This window comes from Ceratosolen solmsi, unplaced genomic scaffold (assembly GCF_000503995.2).
Source record: "Ceratosolen solmsi marchali unplaced genomic scaffold, CerSol_1.0 scaffold7, whole genome shotgun sequence".
NCBI classification, from domain to species: Eukaryota; Metazoa; Arthropoda; class Insecta; order Hymenoptera; family Agaonidae; genus Ceratosolen; species Ceratosolen solmsi.
In genome coordinates, this window is record NW_011948413.1 from 120,787 (window position 1) to 146,334 (window position 25,548).

Sequence of the window (25,548 nt, forward strand, 5' to 3'; positions counted from 1 at the left end):
TATGTTAAGATATAAAAATATTTTTATTTTGTATTTTAATGGAATTATTAATAAAAGGAATTTCTCAACTTTGTGAATTTAAAATAAAACTAAAGTAAACAAAACAATTTATTATTTTGTATAAATAAAATATACTTTTATTACTATAAATATATAATACACCTTTTTTCACAAAATAAAAATACATTATAATAGACTTTAACAGACTATGGAATACTTGTTTTTAGTAATAAAACAAAATTAAAATTGTTGATAATTAAAACATGCTGCTCAAAGCTTTTATAAATTCATATTATACAATAATATATTTTTAATGTCATGTATTAATACTCAGGCATTGTACAAATAATATTGTCGAAATTCAATTTTCATAAATTTGATTCATTTTAAATCTATTGAAAAAAACATATTGAGTTAAATGTCACTGTTTTAAGAACACTTGGTTTTTTAATATCTCTTCAATAATTTAATTCTAAAATAAAATTTTTTTTTATATATTTTTTATATCTTTTATAATGTGAAATCGTTAATTAATAAAATTAATTTGAAGTTTGTAAATATTTACTAGATAAAAGTTATATAGTAGTTCAAAAAAACGATTTTTGCTAATTTATTAAATGTGTAAACTAATTTCTAATTTCACTATTCAATCATTTGTTTATTTCGACTTAGAAATTCAAATAATAATAATTCTTAATTACTAAAAATTACATTTATTTTATGATTAATATAATAATTGAACATAATATAATTTTATTTAATTTAATTTTATTACAAAGATTAAATTATATTACTTCACTTAAGTATGGAATAACCATATTTTTTGTATAATTTGTATTTCTTTTTTATTTATTTTGCCATTATACTTGAGAAAGTTTTTACAATTTTGTCACTATCTTTCATAAGATTAAAAAAATCAATAATTATGGATGGACATACATAAAAACTTTTATAATAAATTAAAATAATATAGTTTAAGTGTATAATATCTATATAATAATGTCAATTTAAAAAATTAGAATATATTAAATTTTGATAAAATCCTAAATGCAGATATCCTGCTAATATTTTGATTATATGAAATTGAAAATTCTTTTATATGAACATTCTTAAATATTACTCCTTTATAATTTCATTAATATTGCTTATGAAAATAATTTTAATAGTTTTTATTTGTATTTAATTATTATGTACAAGCTAACGATTTATTATTTAACAATTTATTTATTATATTTAACATTTTGCACTTCTTCACATTCACTTCACTTCACATTTTATAAATGATTTAATTCATGTATTCCATAAAATTAATAGATTTGCTTTGAAAAATATAGTTTATATTTCTTTTAAATATTTTTTGTATTCAGAAATTGCTGTATTAGAAAATTATATACAAATTATAAAATAGATTAATATTTCTTTACATAACTATACTATTTTGCACTAAAGGTGTAATATTTGGTGGGATTGTTGTTGAATAAATATGTACTGGCAGATCCCAAACCATTGTTTCAACATCTACACTTGAAGGTGCTTGCCAACTTAGAGTCTCTTCATTTGGATGTTCTATAGGTTTCATTGTTGTTACAAATTCAAAATGCAATTTCCACTTTAAATTAACTAATTCACTACTAAACTCTGGTGTTATATGAAAGGGAATTGGCAACATTAAATGAGTACATAAAAATCCAATAACAACTTCATGATGCTTATTGAAGCTACTTAATGCTGGTAGAGCTTTTCCTCTCTTGAAATCCTCTACTATGTGCTCTTCTGACTGAAGAGTAACAGAAACTTGAGTACAAGATACCGTAGCATTTGAAAAATCAAAAGTTCCAACTATATCTTCACCAAGCTTGTAGGAATTTTTAAAAAGACAAAATCTTACAACTCTACCACGGCCATTTGTTATATTATAAAAATTTGGATTACGCCTAGCTGTTATATTCTGTAACGAGAAATATATTTAATTTGACTATTTCTGCGATATATTTCTCTAATAAAAAATATAAGCTATTACCTGAAGTGATTGCATAGCAAGTTCAACAGGAGATTCCTTTGGTGTCTCCAAAAATGGATTGCTAGGACTTAAATCAACGCCATCACTACAAATAGGTCCATCAGGTATCTCTAAAATAATAATTGTTTGTTAAACATAATATTTTAATTGCATTTTGGAAAATAATACATTTTTGAAATATGGAATTTAATACCTTTTAAAGACAATACTCTAAAAGGTATTCTTAATAATTTAGTTGGTGAATTAACACGTTGAGTACCTATACTTATCTTATATGAATACTTAACAGCTTGTCCTCTGTAGGATGGAGGAGAATTATTTGGAATAATTTCTTTATATGTAACTAAAATTAATAAATACATGATTAATTCATTAATATAAAACTAAATTTTATTTCAAACAAAATTAATTTTTGAAATTTGACATACAAGATTTACTTTCTCCTGGTAATATTTTTAAATCACAAAACAATATTTTTGGCTTTGTATTTAATACATCATGTCCATTATCACAAGATGATGGAGCAAATGTTGTATCTATTATTTTCATAAAATAGATAATATAAGAATATAATTAATCTTTTATTTTTAAATATATGTAATTTATAAAATTTAAAAATATAAATATATTTTACAAAAAGAAACATACTGGTATTCACTGTAGTTGGTTTATAATTTGCTTTCACTTTATCAGCAATTATATATTTTTCATTTATTGAACATTGGCAATGTATTTGAGCACTAGCCCATGCAAGATTTTCATGTGAAATTCTAAATAAACATTGGAAATATATTAAATGTTATAATTAGAAAATGTTATTTATAAACTATAATTATTAACAATAAAATATAAAATAACAAACTCATTGCTTTGAGCCTTTTCAAGAGATTTATTTTTTGGGCAACTAAATGTAATCATACATTCAATAGTTTCACTAGTAAAGAATGTCGATCCATTTACTAATTTGGCTGTAATATCAATCATTATAGTACAGATAATAAAAAAAAAATTATAATTTCTACTTCAAAATTTCAAAAACCTGTCTATCATAAATATAAAATCGAATCCACATAACCTCTTCACAAAACTAGTATGAAAACAACGACGACATGAGGGGTAAAAAATGAGGCGAAACTACATAAAAAAATAGAAAACATTGAAATCTGTAATTCATCGTTACAATTAGACCAAGATTTAATGAAACTTATCAAAATTGTATAATTTATTGTAAAAAAATATTAAAATCGAAATGAATAAAATTATTAAAAATTAAAATTAAAGATAAATATTTTAATTTTAAAAAACCATATTAACTTGAAATTCATTAAAAAAATTATATTTTATAAATGAAATGGCTAATCTCTAGGCATCAATTAAAATTATCTATATAACCATATTTTTATAATATTTTATCATGAGTAATTATTAGACTGATAAATAATATTAATTTTCCCCGCATCGTAAATATATTTCAACAACTTCTATCATTATAATAACATTTATATCTTTTTACATTAAAATTGATCATAAAAGCTGAATAAATAAGAAGATATATTAATGTAGTAAATAATTCAAGTATTTTGAGAATAATTTTACAATATAAAATGTATGTTATACTTATACCTATATAGAAAATTTCATGAATATATTAATATGTTAAATAAGAATAATAACAATTTTAAACAAAAATACGAAAATAATAGGAAGAATAAAAGTAGAAAAATACAACTGGTATGAAAAATAAATAAAATACTAATGAAAATGATTATATCGACATCAAAAATTAATGAAATTGATAATAAAAATCACGTTATTAAAATTACAGAATCGCAGTAAAATATTAAATATTTTTACAAAATTCAATATAAATACAAAAATTACTTTTTGGTCATTTAAATGTTATCTTCATATTTGAAAAAAATAAAGAATTAAAATAAAAATATTAAATAAAAAAGTTATACATTTTTTATTATTTTTTTACTATAAAGAGACTATTATATTATATTAAGCTTTATTAATTTTACATTGTATCTCCAAATTCTAATAGATCTTGTTAAATTATAAAACTGAAAATCAACAAGCTCTAATTACCTGTTTGAAAAGGATATATTTATTATTATAAATTTTTGCTGCATTACATATTTTTGTCTTTATTCCTTAAATATTTTCCTTATATTTTGCATTTTGTTAATAATTGTATTATAATTCTACTTTATAGTTTTTTTCTCATAATTTTCGTTTTCTAATCAAAATAAATAATCAGAGTAATTAAAAAATTTATGTATAAGTTAGAAAATTTGATCAATTTTTTCTGGTATTTTTAACAATTTTTATTACTTACCTTTCTCGAAATTTGTGTACATACCCCCGTTATAAAATAAAATTTAGTACACTGTTAAAAGAATATTTGAGTTTACATATTATTTTTTTATAAAATTTAAGAAATAAAATTTTAAATATTTATTAAGTTAAGTTTATTAAGTTAAGAATTTAAGTATTTATCATTAACCATAACAAAAAATATAATTAAAGTGAAATAAAAATTTTTTATTTCGTAAATTACAATGAAGATAAATTATACTTATATATAATAACCTGATTTTTATTAGTAAAAGAAGTTTGTTATTGATACGTGAAAACTTTTATGAAATATTAAAATGATGAAATAAATTTATGATTTTAATTTTAGGCGCTTTCACAGGTTATAATGTGTATGATACTCTTTAATAGCATGATTTCGAAACTAATCAGAAAAAGGTTTAGTACATCAATTTTGTATTTTCAATGAAGTTGAAATAACGTTTCTAAATTATTAATTAATGATTATTAATGTGTTAGTTTCTATTTTCGAAAAAATTATTTGGAAATGTTAAAACATGAAATTGAAATAACCAAAAAAAGTGATAAAAATATGATATAAATGTATGTAAAAAATATAGTTTTTTTATTTATATTTCTTCATGATTGCATGAATGCATTAAATATTTTTTAAAATTATTTTTAAAAAATATGATTAAATTTAAAGAATTTTACTGTTAGTTTTAATTGTATTGCATTGTTTACAGGTATACATTTTTGTGGATAAAAGCATTAAACTACATTTGATTTAAAAACAATTTTATGTATCTAAATGGCTCTATTATTTACAAGTATGTGGGATTCAACAATGTTCCTGAGTACATTAACGCCAAAATTTTATGTAGCTCTTACAGGAACATCTTCACTTATATCAGGTTTGATTTTAATTTTTGAATGGTGGTATTTTAGAAAATATGGCACATCGTTTATTGAACAAGTATCTTTAAATCATATTTCTCCATGGATTGGTGGTGGAGATAGTGGATCTGATAATAACAGTTCAAATATAAGTAATACAAATTCTTCCAATCAACAAAATGTGCCTGAGTGTAAAGTTTGGCGTAATCCGATTAATTTATTTAGAGGAGCAGAATATCAAAGATTTTATTGGGCTACAAATAAAGAACCATTAACTTATTATGATATGAATTTGTCAGCTCAAGATCATCAAACATTTTTTACTTGTGAAGGTGATACTGGTAAAGCAGAATATGAAATTATGCAAACTGCATGGAGAGAACGCAATCCAGTTGTGCGTATAAAAGCAGCTCGTAGTGCTTTAGAACGTAATTCAGACTGCACACCTGCTTATATTTTGCTTGCTGAAGAAGAAGCAACAACTATATTAGAAGCTGAAAAAATTCTTAAACAAGCTCTTAAGGTAGCAGAAAATAATTATAGAAAATCTCAAAATACTCAACATCAAGGTTCTATTGCTGAAGCCATTCATAGAAGGGATACAAATGTTTTAATTTATGTAAAAAGAAGATTAGCAATGTCTGCCAGAAAACTAGGTAAATTAAAAGAAGCTGTTAAAATGTTCAGAGATTTGACTAAAGAAGTACCTCCAATAATGAATGTTCTTAATATTCACGAGAATTTAATAGAGACACTTTTAGAAATGCAAGCATATGCAGATGTACAAGCAGTGTTAGCCAAATACGACGATATAAGCTTGCCAAAATCAGCAACAATTTGTTATACTGCAGCACTATTGAAAGCAAGACTAGTTGCAGACAAATTTTCTCCAGATATTGCAAGCAAAAGAGGATTAACAACTGCAGAAATGTCAGCAGTTGAGGCAATTCATAGAGCCGTAGAGTTCAATCCACATGTTCCAAAATACCTGCTGGAAATGAAACCATTAATTTTACCACCTGAACATGTGCTTAAAAGAGGAGATTCAGAGGCAATAGCTTATGCCTTCTTTCACCTTCCTCATTGGAAACAAATGGAAGGAGCATTGAATCTTTTACATTGCACATGGGAAGGAACCTTCAGATTGCTACCATATCCACTAGAAAGGGGACATTTATTTTATCCTTATCCTACATGTACTGAATGTGCAGATCGTGAACTTTTACCCTCGTTTCATGATGTAAGTGTTTATCCAAAAAAAGAACTACCCTTCTTTATTCTTTTTACTGCTGGACTGTGTTCTTTCACAGCCTTAGTAGCATTACTCACGCATCAATACCCTGATACTATGGGAATTGTTGCGAGAGCTCTGCTGGCTTGGTTTTCATTACCATTCCACTATGTCCTTGATAAACTGGAAGGAGTTTTACCCTCGAATCTTCTGCAGCAACTATCTAGAATATAAGAAAAGGTAATTTTTGTAGCATAAATTATCAGAAAAAGTGTTTTGATCTGCAACTTTCTTTAAAAAATTTAATTGTCATTTTTCAAATTTTTTTAAAATTATTTTCAATATCTTTATCATGTTTTTAAAAATATTCAAATTATTTAAGGGTGATAAAAATTGATTATTGTTAAAAAACTTATTCCATTTAATGCTGTTACTACATATACATGATATATTATATATAAAAAAAAAGCAGTAATTTATTGACATCTTAAAATTCGAAAATTTAATGCAATATTTACAGAACTACTTTTTTTCGTTTATTTTCTGATACTCGTTAATAGTACTTAATTTAAAGTTAGTTTTATTTAATAAGATAATATATAATTTTATTAATGCTTTCTAAATATACATTTTATATTATATTCGATTTTTTTCAGCAAGATGATGAGGATATAAGAGATATTATATTGATTGTGAGGATATAATAAAATATTTATAAAATTGTTTAATTACTAAATAATTTAAGTAAATTGAAAGTATTCACATTATAAAATTCAATATAAAAATAAAAATAGAATATACATATAGTCTAAATCACTTAATTTGTTACACGAACTTTACTTTTATTGTGAGAATTGATTGAAAAATACATATTGAAAATAATGTTTAAAATACACATTATATAACAATAATTTTAATTATGTAAAATAAAAAAAATATATTATTTCTAAAATTTGTTTTTCTTTCTTATACATATATAGAATTTATGAATAATTTTTCAAAAGAAATGTTACAAAATAATATAGGAATAAAACATGAAAATAATGAAAAAATTAAATTTCTTATAATTTATATTTATTAGTACTTAATGTCATTAATAGCTTGTAATGAAGCAAAATACAAGACAGACCAGAAACATAATGAAGAAACAAAATTAACATTATGAGAAGACTTTTCAATTTACAAAAACTAGGAACGTGTCTCCTTAGTATATTTTTTCGTTTTAAAGCCATCTGTACACTCTTACAACATTGCTGGCCTGTCCATCCATCAATGAGACAACAAAGATAAAAGAAAAGAAGATAAGATACTTTAAAGTCACGAAAGCTTAATAAAACTTCTTGAAACGGTAAACTTGAACTTTTCCTCCCATAGCTATGATTAAGCTTAATGAAGCACATTCATTTATAATTACATACTAAACAATTAATTTCAATTATATATGTACAATAAGTTTTTTCTTTAAAGCTTAATTTAATTGCTCAAACATACACAAAAATGAAAAATCGCATTCTTGAAATTTTTATTTTCTTTATTAAATAACTATCATTCTTAGCGCTTATGAGTTTACAACTATGAAATTATGTATTAAGAACATACAAAAATTTATGATACTAAATTTGAAAAATTATTACAGTCAATCACTGTTACCTTTATTGAAATTATACTTTCACTGTAAATGGCAACAGTAATGTTTTTGTATTTATACATATATAAAGTAGGAAATATTTTGAGTATTTGTCTCCATATTTTAAATACCCTTAATCTTTAAAGATATTCATTGCATTTCATCTGCTCTCACATACTCATTGAATTATTCTTTACTGAATGATAACTACATACTTGTGACATCTTTTTTTAATTTATGAATATGTACATATAACGGATCGGTATCTTTACAATGATAATCAATTCAATCCACTGCACTTATGACTTTATTTTTAACTCTATTTGATCTCATTTTCATGTTATAGTTATAAGGCACCTTCAACAAATTACTCTGACAACAATAGCATTTCATACAATATTACAGATTTACATTCTTGTATCAGATCTGTAATCTTGTAACGTCAATTTAATTTCATACATATCAAGGACTATGTAACAAAATGAAAGCTTTTTGAAACGATCATAAATGTATATATTTTATTTATTGCTATTAATTTTTCACTATACCTTCATCGAAACTTTGTATTACTGGTATATGGTTTATGTATGTATTACTGGTTTATGTATTACTGGTATAGGGCAATTTAATTGCCCTATTACTAATAAATTTTGAAATTTACTTTTCAGAAGTGTTTTTCACAATTTATTCTTTTTTTAAAAGTTTAAAATTGCGACACGTGAATTACTAAATATTTTCAGTCTTCACCCACTATTCAATATACATCAATAAAACTTTTTGGCTTTTGGAATGCTTTAAAGTATATCTCTTCGAAATTATGACGAAACATTTACAAAACGTAAATCAATCTGTTTTAACGAAAATCTTGACAGATGTGAAAATCGGTAAGATAACTTGTACACAGATATTAACCCTTAAAGAGTGCCATTTGCAAAGTATTGATATCTATCATAAAGTTTTGTGGACCACGAATGGAGACTTCCTTCTACTAAATAATCAACATGCTTACGCAACTGATCTTCTGTTAAAGTAAGATGACATCTATTTTTTAAACCTTGAACTGTAGATGCACCACCATTACGAAAGCATGGCAACTGAGAGCCTGTACATAATTGGAAATGTTATTTTATATCCTTAAAATATAAGCCTAACTATATTTTTATTTTATGAATTATTTCGGATATATTTAATAAAATTTAATAAAACGTAAAGAATTGTACACTAATATCCATTGAATGTATACACGAAATAAAAAATTTATGTAATTTTTGTAATTGTATTATTTTTTATTATAATTACTAAATTAAAGTATCTTTTGATCAAAATTACAAACAAAAAATACAAAAAAAAAATTTTTAAAAGCAATTATTTAATGTTAGAAAATTATTAGAAGTATTAAATATTTATCTTCTTAAATAATTTATCTATACTTCAATGATTCAATTATTAATCTGTAAGAATTGTTAATTCTTAAAAATGTTATAATAAAACGTTAAATACGTTATTTTGAATGTGTTTTCCTTATTCAGAATCAATAACTGAAAATATTGGATAAGTAATTTATTATTGTAAAAATAATTTTTATTTTTTTATTATCGTAACATTAATTGTCATAACTAATTTTTTAAAATATGAACAATAATTTTAATTGCAATTGCATTCCAAAAGAAATTCTAACAGTATATTCTTTTAAAATTCCTATGAAATATGTATAACAAAAAATAAATTTACTAACCTGATACCATTATTTCAACAAGATTCACTATTTTCTCCATATGTTTCCTTGCAGCTATTAAACCTTGTAAAATTAACATCTTAAATTCTATATACATCTTCGACTGATTTCCGCCCATTACTTCAACGAATTCTGGAGTCAATTTAAACGGACTTGTTTCAAAGCCAAGATTTCGAGGCGATGTTGACAAAATAAAACCAAAATCAATGTGAATTAGGTGTCCATCACTATGCAATAATATGTTACCATTGTGACGATCTTTTACTTGAATTAAGTAACTAACAAGACAATAAGCCGCACAACTCTGAACAAAATTCTTTTGTGCAATAAGGAAAGCATCGGAATTGATAGAGCCAAATTCTCTTTCAAAATATTGAAGTAAGGTTAACTGACAATGCTTCTTTACTTGATGGAGAGAAACTGTGTTCAATATTGGTTCGATAAGTCCACTGTCATTTGAAAGACAAAGAATTCTAAAATAGAAAAAGAATATATTACTATGAATCATTCTTATTAAAGTTATATAAAATTCTCAAATATATTTTATGATAGTGTTAATGTTAAGTTTTTATATGATAAATAATTTAATTACATTTATTAATAATTAATAAAATATATATTAATAAAAATATATATTTTATCATAATGAAATCGTAATATTTTAATATTATTAAACAATTCTTCAGATATCGAAGGTGAAAAACTATTCAATATTTGTACAATTTAAAGTTGAATTTATACATCATTACAAATAGATTGAAAAATTATTTATTACACAAATTTGTACAATAATTTATAATCTTATTACATATCATATTAGTATTCTATCCTTCCTATTAATTCTGTATAATCTTTTGTTACAAAGTAATAATATTAATTGTGTGAACTACAAAAAAATTATAATAGTAACAGATTTATTTATTTATTTTTTCTTTTTAGTATTTTTTTAGTATTTTAAATTAATATAATTAATATAATTTAATTTCTATAAAAGAATCTTTATTTTCTTTAATTAAAATTTAGAATACCTTCTAAATGACCACTCAATTTTAATATTAATTTTTATGTAAACTATTATGTAATTGAAAAAGAATGCAAAAGTTAATATAAATAAATACTAAATTAGATGCAAATAATTTTAATAAAGTACTTTTACATAAATGGAAGTTGGACTTTCTACTTTCATAACAAATGCTCTCAACTGTATTCACCATAATTGTACCCATGCTATATATCACATACTCGCATGCACAATAGAATTTAGTAGTAAAGAATTACTAATAATTTACTTATATGGACGCAGCCATAAAGGGAGACATTCTTCCTGCCAAACTTTTTGAAGCATCATGAGAAGTTGAGATGCTAGCAATTCTTGACGTAGATCATCACCACATTTTACAATCACTGCAAGCAGTCGCCACGAAGCCAAGTGTCCATAAGGACTCGAAGTTCGTATACGCCTCTGTTTTTGCTCCCAAGGTTCTTTCAACACGGCAGCCGATGGATCTTCCGGATCATGACTGAAGGTAACCTTCGGTGCTGCTGCCATTTCAGTTAAACGCCTCTTGACGTCACCAAGAGTGAAAACTGGTTCACGACTATTACATGAATCCTGGCTTAGCTGAGATATTGTATCCCTATCCTTTGTTTTATGAAACTGTAGATACTAAAGGATAAATTTATTGGTTACGAGCTACAAACTTATTTAGAATGTTTTCATTTTAATCCAATGATAAATATTTTAAATGATAGGGAAGAGTATACTTTTAGGAACATTACTTTTACAAGTTGATGAATTTGAATTTTAAAATTTAAATAAATTTTCTATATTTACATTACAGTATTCTCTATTGTTTTAATCTAATGTGAAAATAAGTATCTGTTTGGAAATATCTGTATGAAAATTTAAATTAATTTGTTTTTATTTTCTTTGGAACTTATTCTAATAAATTAAAATTGGTATTTTCATCTGAGTACATAGTTTATAATGTAAAATCATTTGAAATTTGATTTTAATAAACAGAAAAAAATAAAAAATATACACATATTTACTTGTTGCATAATTTCATCATCTTCTTGACTCCAACAGTCGTTGGGGTCATCATCAATAAAGTTAAACGATACGTCAGGATTCTTTGTGTAGCTTGTTTTAATTGAAGTTTGTTTCATAGATAGTAACGATTGTTGAGTCTCTTCACTTGGCACATTAGTTTTATCTGATGATTCACCACCAGTTAAATTTTCTTCGGATTTCGTATGTCGTAATGAACTTCCCATTATTTTAGTTGGCACTGGTGATGTATACAAATCATCGACTTCAAGAACTTCTACATATATTATATATGGAGCCTACAAACAATCTACTGTTATTAATATAGTACTATAAATACTTTTTACATAACACTTTTTATTACTTTTCAAATTAAGTAATTAAATTAAGTAATTATATGTTATGAAAATAATTACTATACGAATTAAAAAAATTACAAATATTTATGAATAAAATTTGAATTCAAATTTATAATTAAAATATAAATTTTAAAATAATTTTAACATGAAAAACACTAACTACAATTAATCATGTTAAAATAAATATTTTACATATTTACTACTTTAAATAAATATATTTAATTGGATAAATTGTATACATTAAATCATTTCCGGAAACCCTTTAAAAATTACTATTATACGTAAATAAGAATGAAGGTATTTGATAAAATTCGATTATTTATTACTTTATCTTTGCTATTCAATACTGCTGCATACTGTGGCGGGACTCTAACAATGTGATGAGGTACAGTTGAATGTAACGGAATCCACACCCTTGCTGGAAGGTTTAAATTCAATGTATTGAGCTGGGCAACAAGTTGAACAGTTTTCCCTTCTTTTGTAGGTATTATTCCAAGCAGCTTTCCGATTGTTATCAATGCCCGAATGAACTCAAGCTCCGGTGCGAGTCGAGGTGCCTAATAATTATACAATTTTATATTATAAATAATGAAGACGAATAAATATTAAAGTTTTATGTAAAAATTAATTACGATAAAGACTAACATTGCAGATACAATCAGTCTTCTGACCTCGTAAATCATTTACCACTCCTTGGCAGGAATTAAAGCAAGTACATCCATTATTAAAAGCTCTACCAGAACTAAGGTTTCCAAGACAAATTCTATTTACTGGACCTAAATTATGTATTTTATAAACATTAACACTTTAATTAATATGATATAAAAACATAATCCAAATAAATATTAAAACAAATTAACAATTTTGGATTAACACAAATCGATTATTTAAGTACATACCTGTTTGGATTCACAAAATAATAAATATAAAAATAGTGGCATATATCTTAAAAAGCATGTCTTAAAAAATCCAAATAAAAATTGTTCTTATAGTCAATTAATTCACATTGATATTTATTATTGAAAATACTGTTTAAATTATTATTTACCGGAATGACTACGACGCAGACTTTGAAATAAGCCAGTGGCATCAGATTGAGATCTTTGGTGGGTTTTTTTGTTAGGAGATGGTACAGTTTGAATGATAGATAAAGAAGATGCAAGCGGAACTTGAAATCCAATAGGACGATTCTTTCCTTTTGGTCTAAAATATTTGAAATCTTATTTCATAAAAATTTCGATAAATATTTTTCTCAATATTAAATACATTTTTTCTTTACCTAAGTTCATCTGAAAGTATCAAATTTTTCAACTTAGGCCCGTGAGATTCCTTTTTTGATGGCAAATGAGCATCTGAACTGTATGCATCTAATAACCAAGCACACTTTAATGAAAAATCTACTGAATGCCTACACCTAAAACAAAAAGAAACGTAATAAAACAATATTATTATTTTATAAAATAATTTCGTATTATTTTATTTAATATACCTATGAACAAGATATGGATAAAGAACTTCTGTAAGATCGTGCAATTGTATGTACATTAAAACCAACTGTGGTAAATAGAAGTCCACATCATTATCAGGAAAGCTAAATAACTTATTACCTGAAAATCTCACATACAAATATTAAAAAAAATTTTATTTATAAAAAAAATATTTAATCAAATTAGAATTCGTTTATATTATAGTATGTATTACGCATTCTTTTATATTACAATTAATTACTTTTTTATTAAAATAAGATGTTAATAAAGGTTACTCGTAAAAAAATTTTCTTTACTGCTGACTCAAATTTAAATAAATATAAGTATATTAAAAAAACAATATTATTAAACAGTAATGAGGACATTCATAATACCAATAAATTTTATAAAAATAAATAAATAAGGAAAAAAGTAATTGTTTATGGTGAAAGTATCGAAATGTACAGAGTTTTGCATTTTATTTTACCAAAAAAAATTAAAGAAAAATTGATTTAGGAAACAAATTCTAGCTTTTACATACTTTTCTAAATACACATAATGCACTAAATTTGTAATCGTAGAACATTAATAAATAAACTGATGCTCACCCAAATAACTCTGAACACCTGGCTCTTTTGAATTAAATAAATAAGATATGGCCATGGACATGTCAAAGACTTGACATTCAAATAACCTAAGCAAGTATCCTTCTGAAGGTTTAGGCTGCACAGTCTCTTGTCTCTTTACTTTTGGCTCGTTCTTCACAGTGTATACTTCTGGTTGTCCAGTGCCACAGCATAACGTCATTGCTGCACCCGACAGATCCCGTGGTACCACAGCGATGTCCAAAGTGCCCTGAACATTTGAAGATCCAGACTCTGTATCGCGAACTTCTTTGACCGAATAATCGCAAATATTTTGCAATTCATTGGACGCACATTCGTATTTCTTTTGCTTGGGATCGCAGCCAACGCTATTTGCTTGATCGTTTTCTACAGACTCACCAATCATCAACTGTACGGGAGATATTGATAGATTACAAAGTTCTCCATCAATAACATCAACATCTATATCTCCAACTTGTGATAATGATGAATCCAAGCTTTCCCTGCTGTGTAAGTGATCTGTGCTCGACCCTCTGAAAGAATATATAAAAATAGAATATTAAATCTTTTAATTACAAATGATGCATTTTGATCAATATTTTAGAATGTTGAGAAATACTTATAAGTTTCTGATATAGACATTCGAAATACGTGAAAACCATCATCGAAAATTTTCTTATAATAAAATAAACTTTTTATATATTGCTTCTTCTAAATACATTTATAATGGCATATCCGAACGAATAAAAAAACTATAAGAGTTTAGCTTAAAGAACTTTAAGAATTCTATTTGAAAAATTTTTAAATTATCTAATTGAAACAATACATTTAAAAATACTTTGAAACACATATATTTTTTAAAATATTAAAAAAAATAGATGTATATATATATTAATAATACAAATAATTATTTAAAATATTAAGATGAATACCTTGTTGTAATATTTGCAGTATCGCTAGAACCACTATCAGAGCCACACAATATTCCAGAATCGTCAGAACCCAAACTAGCAAGATCATCGCGCTCCCTACTTTGGTTTTTATGACTTGTTACAGATTTAGTTGCTGGCGTTGTATTTATCTCGCATTCTGGACTTGATATAATATCTACTTCGGGAATTCGTTGTAAAGCAGAATCTAAACTTCGATTTCTATGATGTAATGTTAAAGTTGTCACAGTTGCCTGAGGGACAGGTGGTAACAAGATACCCATTGACCTAGTTTAACAATATAAATAATGTATTGGAAATGGGACGTTAAAATATATGTTTATACTTGTATCTACAATTCCATAATAGGATAAGGCAAAATTTGTTATTGTTAATAGTTTTTCTATAAAACATTATTTTCAGGAAACAAGTATACTAATTCTTCTAATTCAACTTCATATTTTAACAAATAACAAGCTCATACCTAAAATCTAAACTGTGATTTCGTTGATGCGCTGTTAATCTATTGCGCGTAATGACCGGTGGATTCGGTCTGCCGTGAACAAGTGGAACATTGCATCCACTTAATTTGTGTCTCTTCAAGTGTGTAACATTTTCTTGACGAGTTTGTCCACTACTGGACACTGGCACAGCTATTATCTCGCTCATAGTAAAGCCTAATGAGCATTTAATTCACCAATAGTCATCTGAGATACATGATGAATTATCTGAAAAAATTATATTAAAAATATAACTAAATTAGAGAAAAAAAAGATAAATAAAACTAAACTAAATCGTTAATAAAACAAGGGAGTGACTTTAATATTGAAAATGTACTGGCAATATTATTTATTTTGACTCATTTAATTTTACTTAAAAATTACTATTTTATATTATATATACGTTATAATATTATAAAATGTAAGAAAAATAATTTTAATTTTAAAACTTCTCCCAAAATGTTTCATCTTACCAATTTCCTACTGTTCAATAAAATATTAATTTCATTAAAATCGTACTGTTCATTAAATTTATTTAAAATTGTATATTCATCTTAAATTTTACGATTTATAAAACAAATAAAATTTACAAATAGAACAGTAAGCCAATATAAGTCAATCATTTTCATTTAGAAATATAAAATTAGTAATACTATTAAATTATAAGCAATAATATTTTATTACAATAGTCAATTTAAAAAAAGAAAACAACAAAAATAAAAATAATTAAATTAGTCGTAATGTAAGTATTTAAACATTAGTACTTTTCTTAAATTTTACAATTACATATGTAAGATGTTAGTTTCTCTACCTTTTAAACACAAAACTTATTAATAAGTGTTGAATCATTTTATCTTCGCATTAAAATAATTGTTGGTAGATAATTCTTTCTTTTTAATACTCAAGCAATACTTATTAACTTAATCTATATATTTCAGTTTCTTTGATCCGTATATTTGTAATGTATTTTTAGTATTACAGTATGTTTAAATGTACTTTTAAATATTTTTATAAAAATCTTTATAACAATTAAAAATTGATATCGATGAGAAAAGTGAATTTATTCATCTTATATAAAATTATCATTTTTCACATTATTTTCTTCATAAATTATCTTGTTACAGATTTTTTAAAATTTAGTTTTAAATACATAATATTAAAACATAATATAATATTCATAAGATAAACTTAAAATATTGTAATTACCTACCATTCTACAATTGAAAAAACTTTACTCCTGAGCAATATACTGTTATCGTTTAAATTCATTGCAACAAAATTGAAATAATATCTATTTTTATTTGTACAATAATATAATATAAAAAATATTTTATGTAAACAAAAAGTAAGCAAACCTATGAATGTAAAGATAAATATGAGATAAATGTATAAAGGATGACACATTCAAAATAAATAAATATTAATTAAGAATTTTAATAGAATTGAATGGGACTGCATAAGATTAAAAAAAAATTAATTTTAAAAACATTATATTATATAATATATTATTTTGGTAATTTAAAATATTAATGAAAAATATTTTTATATTGGCAAAAAATATATAAATAATAATAAACATAGTCAATACATATTAATATAAAATCTAATTAAAAAAACATAAAAATAATTATCTAACCTATTTTAATGGATAATAAAATTTTAAATAAAGCTAATAAAATGTAAATAAAATAAAACGAAGGCATAAATTACTAACTGTATGATTTCAACACTCAATTTTAATAGTCATCAAGAAAATAAATTATTTCCTAGAAGTAATAAGGAAAGAACGTATCTATAATAGATACATCATTAGAAACACGTGCCTAGAAATCATTCCAATGAAATATTGCAATGTTTGAATTATTCGATTTTAATTTATAAAATAAGTTATAAAGGCTCTTAAAACAAATAAGCAAATATTCAATTTTTGTTTTAATAAAGTACATAAATATTTACATTGACTATATATATATATATATATATATATAATATAAAAACGTTTTATAGAAGTCTTATAGAAAAAGATGTATGTGGCTTTAGAAAGTGATAATTAGTTCTTTTCAAAATAATTATTAAAAATACCTTATCACGAATAGCTTTTAAAGCTATTAATACAAATACTCAATTACATTCCAAAATTTTGAAAACTTATAAATTATATGTGTTAAATGAACTATAACTTTTGAAAAATCACTCATTGAAATAGAGGTCATATTTTGCACAATTATAACTCGAAGAAGAAATAGATAATTAGAACAATGAATTTTTTACACTTTTCAAATGTACATTTTTAATTATTTTGATCACATTACATATTACATTCAAAATATAATAGTTAATTTTGGTTTGTCAATGATTTTATTTCCTCCAAAATAAGAAATATTAAGAAAATTATATAAATTTTTATATTAAAAAACAATATTTTAAAAAATATACAAAATATTTAAAAAATTATTTTTATTTTAGTTTAATGATAGATAAAAAAATAATAAAAGATCATTTTTAAATGTAGATGAAAAATAAATTAATCTTATTTTTATCTTTTTTTATTGACAAATATATTAAATAAAAAAAAAACTTCCTAACAGATAACTGTAGAAGACTTTCCTTGCTCTTTTACATTAGAATTACAATTTCCAAAAATTAATATCAAATTATACATGGGCCTCTATTTACTATTATTTTGCCTACAAAAAAGAGCAATTGAAAATAATTTTTTAACCTATTTAATGATTTTTAATAAAATATTTATAATGTTATTTATAACCATTTCATATAATAATAAACTTCTGTATTTGAAAAAATCACTTTATACAATAAAAATTGGAATATAATAAAAGTTTTTATGCTTTATATTTAAAATTACTAATTAGATGTACATGAATTTAAAGTATATAAATGTTTTCCTTGTTTTGATATGAATATTTTTAGTTTTTATAAGAAACTAAATATAAAATACCAAAATAAAATTGTTTTATATTTTTTTTTCAATCGTTATTTTTGAACCTATATATAGGGAAGATAAATTACCCGAAAATTTTCCTTTCAATTAATTATTTTTTAATTTGTTAATACAGCGTAGATAATTCTCATAGAAGAACCATAAAATTCTTTGATTAATCACACGTTATATATATACAGCATAAATTAATTAAATTCATAAGATAATACGCCCTACCGATTCTGCATAATGAATCTAAAATAAAAATATTCTTAAAATTTACATGCACTAAGCTCAACGTGCCGTAATAGAAAAATGCTTTGAAGATATTAGTTATGTTATTCATAGTATCCATTTCGACATGAAAATTATAACTACAATTTTAATAACCCGAAGAGCATCCCTTAAATCTTCGCGTGCATTTATTCTACATATATATATATATATATATATATATATATATATATATACAATTTGTTGGATAAGACAGAAAATTGGAGGTCAACTAAAATACAAAAAAAATATACTCGTATCGCCTGCAAAGGTAAATTCGCGTATATTGTACGGCCGTATCCACACAAACATGAGTGTACACGAACGAGAGAACGAGAGAGATATTAAGTGAAGGACATTGAGAAAGCAACAAAAATCATTGAATAAAAATGGCAACAGGACGTGAAAGTTTGCTCACCATTTACAATTTGAATTTCTCTCTCTCCCTCTCTCTCTCTCTCTCTCTCTCTCTCTCTCTCTCTTTCACTTTCTATCGCGCTGTAGCTTACCAACAAGTCAAGAGAATGTAGGCTACACTACGATAGTGACTGCATTCCGTTCTTGCATTGCGATCAACAGATAAATTATTTGCAATGTGGTTGTAAACGCACAGTCATGTGTTTATATACTGCATGTACGGATGCGCAAATACAACCACAATGGTCAACGACCCAATATACTCAATTGTCAATGAGCTACAAGAGTATATTACGGAATTTCGTCAAACCCCGACGTATGAACATTCACGCGCATGCATATGATATTATAACAGCTTTTCAATTAACGCATTTAATGTTATAGTGAACATAAATTCTAGAAAAGTTGAAGGACCATGAATACAAATTATCATCTACAATATTCTCCTCTATTACGCGCGCGCGCGCGCGTTTGTACATTATTGTGTGTGGTACCAGTTTCTACATTTTGTCAACGGTAGACGACACACCCATCGTAACGGCGTCACACATTAATTGCCTCTTGAGGTTGACAGCTGAATGCCAATCCCTGCCATTCAAAACTATGATTTTTTCTTTTTTTCGACGCTCTATTCTTTGAGATTTAAAACCATAGCCTATACTAGGAATGCTAATATTGGAAAAGCAATAACGACAAGCACAACTCGGCGAAATCAATCTTGCACCTCAGTATCTTAAAGGATGAAAAAAAAGAAAAGGAAAAAAGGTTATATACTCCCGACTTCTCCCATAGACTTGCAGTATGTATCACGCAAGCGCGAAATTAAGGGGCGCGGTACACGAGAAACACAAGAACGAACCGAAGGGCATGCTCCATGAAAGAATAACTACGATTAAGCGTAAAGTAAAGTACTTTATAAAATAAAGAATTTTACACTCACCTCGGTAGCTTTATACATCCGTTTCACACGCTGCTTCAAGATGGTACGTACACTATGTATATGATGTAGCGTACTTATTCAACACGCATGTTGAAAGGATAAAGAAAAAAGTTAGGTATGGAAAAACGGAACCAAAAATTAAATTGCAACTGAAATATCACAGGATCATTTTTCTTTAACCGATCTTTTATCATCCTTTAGCCTTGTTACGTTAATCGTACCTCCAGGCAGTAAAGACTCTTTCACTAAAGCAAAGATTCCTATGATTCTGCGTAATAAGCACTCTAATAGAGACACGGGAGGTGGAAATGGCTGACGGACTATCCCCTCTTCTCATAGACGTACTCCCGTTTGCCGTATTAACTCTTTCTGTTGCTTCTGCTTTTGCGTTTCTTTCTTTTTTGCGTGCGCACTTTCCTTTTTTCTTCCGTGGAATGCTCAACAACACAGGGAGTCACACGACACACACAGAATAAATAATGCTAGCAGTACACGTATAAAATATACAAACAAGCGGCCACATGCGGGGCACCGCGGCGTCGTTCCTGTCAATGACGTACCAGAGAGAGCTTGCTTAATTGTACTCTCACTCTCTCTTCTTCACAAATTACTTAGGTCGTCGCGTGCAATAAACTGGCAGACGCCATCACTCAACTGAACTGGTGCTCAACTTCAATATTTCCCTTTCTCTTAATCACCGTCTAAAATTGCACTACATACAACTCGATAACTGCAGAAGTTTCACGGCGATCGTAATTCGCGCGCTCGCCTATGATCGACCACCATAGTATCGTCTATAACTGCGACTCATAGAAGTTACTGCTGCTATCATGACCGCCACAATTCGAGTCTGCGCCCCTGGACGTTGATTTTTAGGTGGGGGAGACGGGAACCAAGACTGCCAACATTTACTACGAATCAACGACTCCCTCGGCCGTCAACTATATAATTAAAATCCAGTGACGCCACAGCTCAGAGCTCAGGGCCGTGTTATAGGACGTCGCACCCTCCAGTCCTTTTCCCAATTATCGACTGCCAAGAAACACTATCCCATTGATATCGACACTGAACATTTGACTATAAACACATCCATGACTTCTACCCAATTTATTTTATTTATTTTTTTCCTTCATTACTTAGCGTATCGAATTTTTAGACTGTAAGCATGTGCATAACAACCTCTTCAAGATATTCACAAAATATCAATCAACCACACATTATTGAATTAATTGATACTTATCGAATTCGCTGACTTCTCTTTGACTTATCGATTATTACTGTCACTATAAAATCATCTTATTTGCTTATCAAGCCTGCTTTTTAACTCAAAGATAAAATGTTGAGCTCGTTACCCTTATTAATATGCTTATTATTAATTGCCAACGATTATACTAATACTTTACTAAAAAAAACATCAATTAAAAACTTTTAGTTCTTACTGTTTCCTCATTTGAAAATAATACTTTAAAGTATCTATATTATAAAATTAAGTTATTGATGAAATATTTCTACGTCGCATGGACATTGATTTCATATTTGTTATTCATGAAAATATTTATTAAAAATCATTTCTTTAAAACAAATGTGTTCATATAAATATTTCGTATAACTTATATTCGCTACAGACGTTTTATCCGAACAAGCAATCACTTTCCATAAACTTCCGCAAGGAACCAGTATACTTTTCGTTTTCATTTGTAATGAAACTTCGTTCATTATTTTACATTAAAAACGAAAATTTTATATATCATCAAAACATTATGAAGCATAATACAGTAAATTAATTATTAACTTTTACATATATAAAAAGACAATCTAAACTTAAAAAAATTATATCTATATTTAAATATCATTATCTACAAAATCTTGAGTTATCAGTTTTCAGTGAATATATATCACATACAAATTATTGTAAATCCAAATATAACAAGACTTAAAACAGATGTTAAAGCTATTATGTACGTATGAAATTCCCACATTTTTTATCATTACGCACTGAAAGTTGAAATGTCGATACCGCTCGTATGTACGGTTTCTCCATTGCACTTTTCTGAATCTCAAAATGTAAGAAAGTTTTTCCTGCACGATTTCATAGGAATTAATAATAAGGGCTACGTATTTCTGAATATAATTCCAATCTCAATCACACCGCAAGCAAATGGTGGAAATGACATTTCGTTACATTATCGGTCATGCTCAAAATCACCGTGTAATATAAGCAGCTTTTTCAAAGTTCCGAAATGATTGACCCAACATTAACAAAAAATTCGAAAAACCTATTCGAGTTGTGATTATAATTCCTATATACTCAAAATATACTATCCAAATATACTCCAAACATACTATCTCTTTTTTAATGAATTATTATTTGTTATCGCCATACTGTTGTTTTAAATATTGAAGGAGAATGAAAAAAGAAGACGATCATAATGAAATGAAATCGTATTTAATACAATTATTATTGTTCAATGGCAATATACTTTTTTATAACGAATAACTAACTTATTAAACATTTAAAATAGATGCCATAATATCTACGCAATATGAATTAGATTGCGTAAAATCTAATATAATTTTCAATAAGGAATACTTCATCTTAAAATAAAGTTTTTATAATAACCATGTAACAATTTTCAATATCACAATGAATAACTAATTTAGATATAAAAACTTATAATATCGTAATTTTAAAAATAAAAAGAACTGTATCCAAGATCAAGATTTCAACATGATTCCAACAAATTTTTTCTTGCACTTATGCACCTAACCAATCAAATACTAATATCGTTTATTATTAAATTATAATCGTTTTATGGACTATAACTAATTAGACATCCAATGATTTAATGAATACTGTAAAATGTAGTACTAACATGTAGTAATTTCATTTATACATAAATACAATTTATGGATATAATATTGTATACTCATACACTCCACATACTCAAATAGCACTTCTATATTAAACAAATTATGAATATAATATCGAGAAGATCGTTAAAAAAATATCAACACAAATATACACAAGTAAATAAAAATAAGTCAGCTAAATAAAAATATTAATTCTATAATGCACGAATGACAACATTTATACTACCAAAATGTCTCGATGAAGACTAGCACTTAAACGCCAATGTAAATAGCAATGAGCTGAATAGATATCTATTACATCAGTATTAATCTGTAAATAATAGAGATCGGAAAAGTATTGTAACATCTGTTAAAAATCCGTTCAAAATCTATATAATTAATCTATGTTATTTTACACACTTCAAACACTATTTGTAAACGGCCAGTAAGCGACCGAACAACCAGCGGAGTCACAAGGTGATGCGTAATTCGCTGAAATACAGATAGTTCTGGAATATGAAGAAAACTACATCTATTTTAGTTTTACGCTTCTGTTTTACTTTATATTTTCAGATGATTCAATGTTAATATATTTTCGTTAGATACTCTACACTTTAATCAAAACACTAATGCGCTTAGAATATGGATGGTACAAGGCTTCAGTTGATGATCACCATTTTAAAGATGGAAACTGCCGAAAAAAAGACAATCAGAGACTAAAATTGTTTTAAAAATAGATAAATGATTTATACTAATATTTCAATCAATTATGTATTATTAAGATTAATATTATTTTTAATATTCATACAACAGTTACGTGTTGTATGCTGCTCCAATTGTAAATGCTCCAATTTTTTGGATAGCTTATTAACATTTGTAATAATTAAAAAGTAACAATATTCAATATTTTTTAAATATAAAGCTTGATATGATTTATTAACTATTAATGCAAATGACCTTACATAAAAGTTTTCTATTACTAAAAATTATCGATTGAATATTCAAATAATTAAATAAGGATTTCAAATCATACTTTCAATCAAAAATGATTTTATATATTCAGTTTTATAATAATTAAACATTACTCGACAAATTATTAAACAAACTTGTGACCTACCCGTCGAAATAAAGATTAAAAGATAAGTAACAAACTGAAATACGTCAAGGTACATACATCAAGACACGATCATAGAATCGGTTTTAATTAAGGATTAGGAGATTGGCAGCGCTTACTCTTATATTTATACTTAGTGTGTTTTGAAAGGAAAGGTCGAACAACCGTAAATGCATCTGCATCTAACTATGAAAAACACCCTCTCTCTTTCTCTTTTTCTTTTGCGGTTTGCTATAATCTAAAAATTCAACACATTCCGGATACGCTCATTATTTTCTATCATTATTCAACCATTATTATCATTTGTCTTTAAAGATTTGTGACTAGGCGAGAATTATTGAATCTTATTTTTATTAACGAAAGCTTTCATGAAACATCTCGTATCTGTAATATAAATACTACAAATTATTATAGTGTCCTTGCATTTGGTGTTAAAGTAGTACGAAAATTCATCAAATAATTATATCTAATTATAAATTATAAAGATATTTGTGAAGAATTCCACTAATTCTTAATTAAAAAATTTACAGAATACATTATATTCTTATTAAATTCGTCTCCATGCAGACGAAGTCAATATTATGATTTGTACGCTATTTTAAAATTTAACGATAGTATCTATTAGATATTTTTAGTAACTTATAATCAAAATATATCTATTATCAATATTGCATAATAAAATATATTACTTCATTTTATTTAAATACACTAATACTTAAATTTTTTAATAATGAGCAAAACAATGCATTCACAAATTATATTTAATTTTATGCAAAATACATGATTTATTTTAAAAAACTTATTTTAGCATTTATTTTCTAACTATTGATTCGTATCATTTTAATTAAAAATGAAAAAAATACTGAATTAATATATGACAATACTAGATTAATAAATATTTTATATTAATAGACCAATGAAAATAAAAGAATTATTATTAATGTCATTAATAAAGAATTAATAAAGAAAATTAGTAAAAATCAGGCTACTCTGCCCTTCTATAAATAATAATAGCATAAGCCATTATCGATTTCTAATTCAAAAAGATTGACGCTTAATTGACATAAAATCTTATACATTATCTTATCGATAAGCGTGATTGCGCTCTTATACTCATAATTATTCTTTCTTATAAGCAGCCAACATCTCTTTGAGATTTTTTATATTTATATATGCAGTACAGAAATTTACTTAGCCATTCGAAACTCCCTTAAAACGAGAAAACTTATCATTTTTTGTATAAAAATAAATTTTTTTATGCATAAGAGTAATTCC

At 25.5% G+C, this 25,548-nt stretch overlaps 3 protein-coding genes across 3 annotated transcripts; 1 reads left to right on the forward strand and 2 right to left on the reverse strand.

Annotated features, from left to right (window-relative positions):
* Positions 1 to 1,370: 1,370 nt before the first annotated feature.
* On the reverse strand, positions 1,371 to 3,034 carry LOC105366856 (RAB6A-GEF complex partner protein 2). Its single transcript, XM_011505446.1, has 6 exons — positions 2,883 to 3,034; positions 2,669 to 2,790; positions 2,449 to 2,556; positions 2,214 to 2,363; positions 2,021 to 2,130; positions 1,371 to 1,948 (listed from the first exon to the last, which is right to left on the reverse strand). The coding sequence occupies exons 1-6, from the start codon at positions 3,002 to 3,004 to the stop codon at positions 1,421 to 1,423; spliced, it is 1,140 nt and encodes a 379-aa protein (XP_011503748.1). The 5' UTR covers positions 3,005 to 3,034; the 3' UTR covers positions 1,371 to 1,420.
* Positions 3,035 to 5,098: 2,064 nt separating this feature from the next.
* LOC105366866 (protein ST7 homolog) lies at positions 5,099 to 6,701 on the forward strand. Its single transcript, XM_011505457.1, has one exon. It carries the CDS (start codon positions 5,151 to 5,153, stop codon positions 6,699 to 6,701), a length of 1,551 nt encoding a protein of 516 aa, XP_011503759.1. The 5' UTR covers positions 5,099 to 5,150.
* Positions 6,702 to 8,769: 2,068 nt separating this feature from the next.
* Positions 8,770 to 15,962, reverse strand: fwd (phosphatidylinositol 4-kinase beta fwd). The gene is made up of 12 exons (XM_011505471.1): positions 15,723 to 15,962; positions 15,242 to 15,526; positions 14,313 to 14,842; positions 13,728 to 13,845; positions 13,518 to 13,652; positions 13,287 to 13,441; positions 12,884 to 13,014; positions 12,565 to 12,795; positions 11,882 to 12,178; positions 11,119 to 11,495; positions 9,830 to 10,302; positions 8,770 to 9,196 (listed from the first exon to the last, which is right to left on the reverse strand). Exons 1-12 carry the CDS (start codon positions 15,905 to 15,907, stop codon positions 9,009 to 9,011), a joined length of 3,105 nt encoding a protein of 1,034 aa, XP_011503773.1. The 5' UTR covers positions 15,908 to 15,962; the 3' UTR covers positions 8,770 to 9,008.
* Between the last annotated feature and the right edge of the window lie 9,586 nt (positions 15,963 to 25,548).

Excerpts from the sequence above, each read along its gene's own strand:
- LOC105366866 (XM_011505457.1), top strand. The coding sequence starts at position 5,151 with ATGGCTCTATTATTTACAAGTATGTGGGATTCAACAATGTTCCTGAGT.
- LOC105366856 (XM_011505446.1), bottom strand. The coding sequence starts at position 3,004 with ATGATTGATATTACAGCCAAATTAGTAAATGGATCGACATTCTTTACT. Across the intron at positions 2,131-2,213 it reads TAGAGTATTGTCTTTAAAAG|AGATACCTGATGGACCTATT; the intron begins GTATTAAATTCC and ends TTATTATTTTAG. Across the intron at positions 1,949-2,020 it reads TTGCTATGCAATCACTTCAG|AATATAACAGCTAGGCGTAA; the intron begins GTAATAGCTTAT and ends TTCTCGTTACAG.
- fwd (XM_011505471.1), bottom strand. The coding sequence starts at position 15,907 with ATGAGCGAGATAATAGCTGTGCCAGTGTCCAGTAGTGGACAAACTCGT. Across the intron at positions 15,527-15,722 it reads AATCACAGTTTAGATTTTAG|GTCAATGGGTATCTTGTTAC; the intron begins GTATGAGCTTGT and ends TTGTTAAACTAG. Across the intron at positions 13,442-13,517 it reads ATACTTTCAGATGAACTTAG|ACCAAAAGGAAAGAATCGTC; the intron begins GTAAAGAAAAAA and ends CAAATATTTTAG.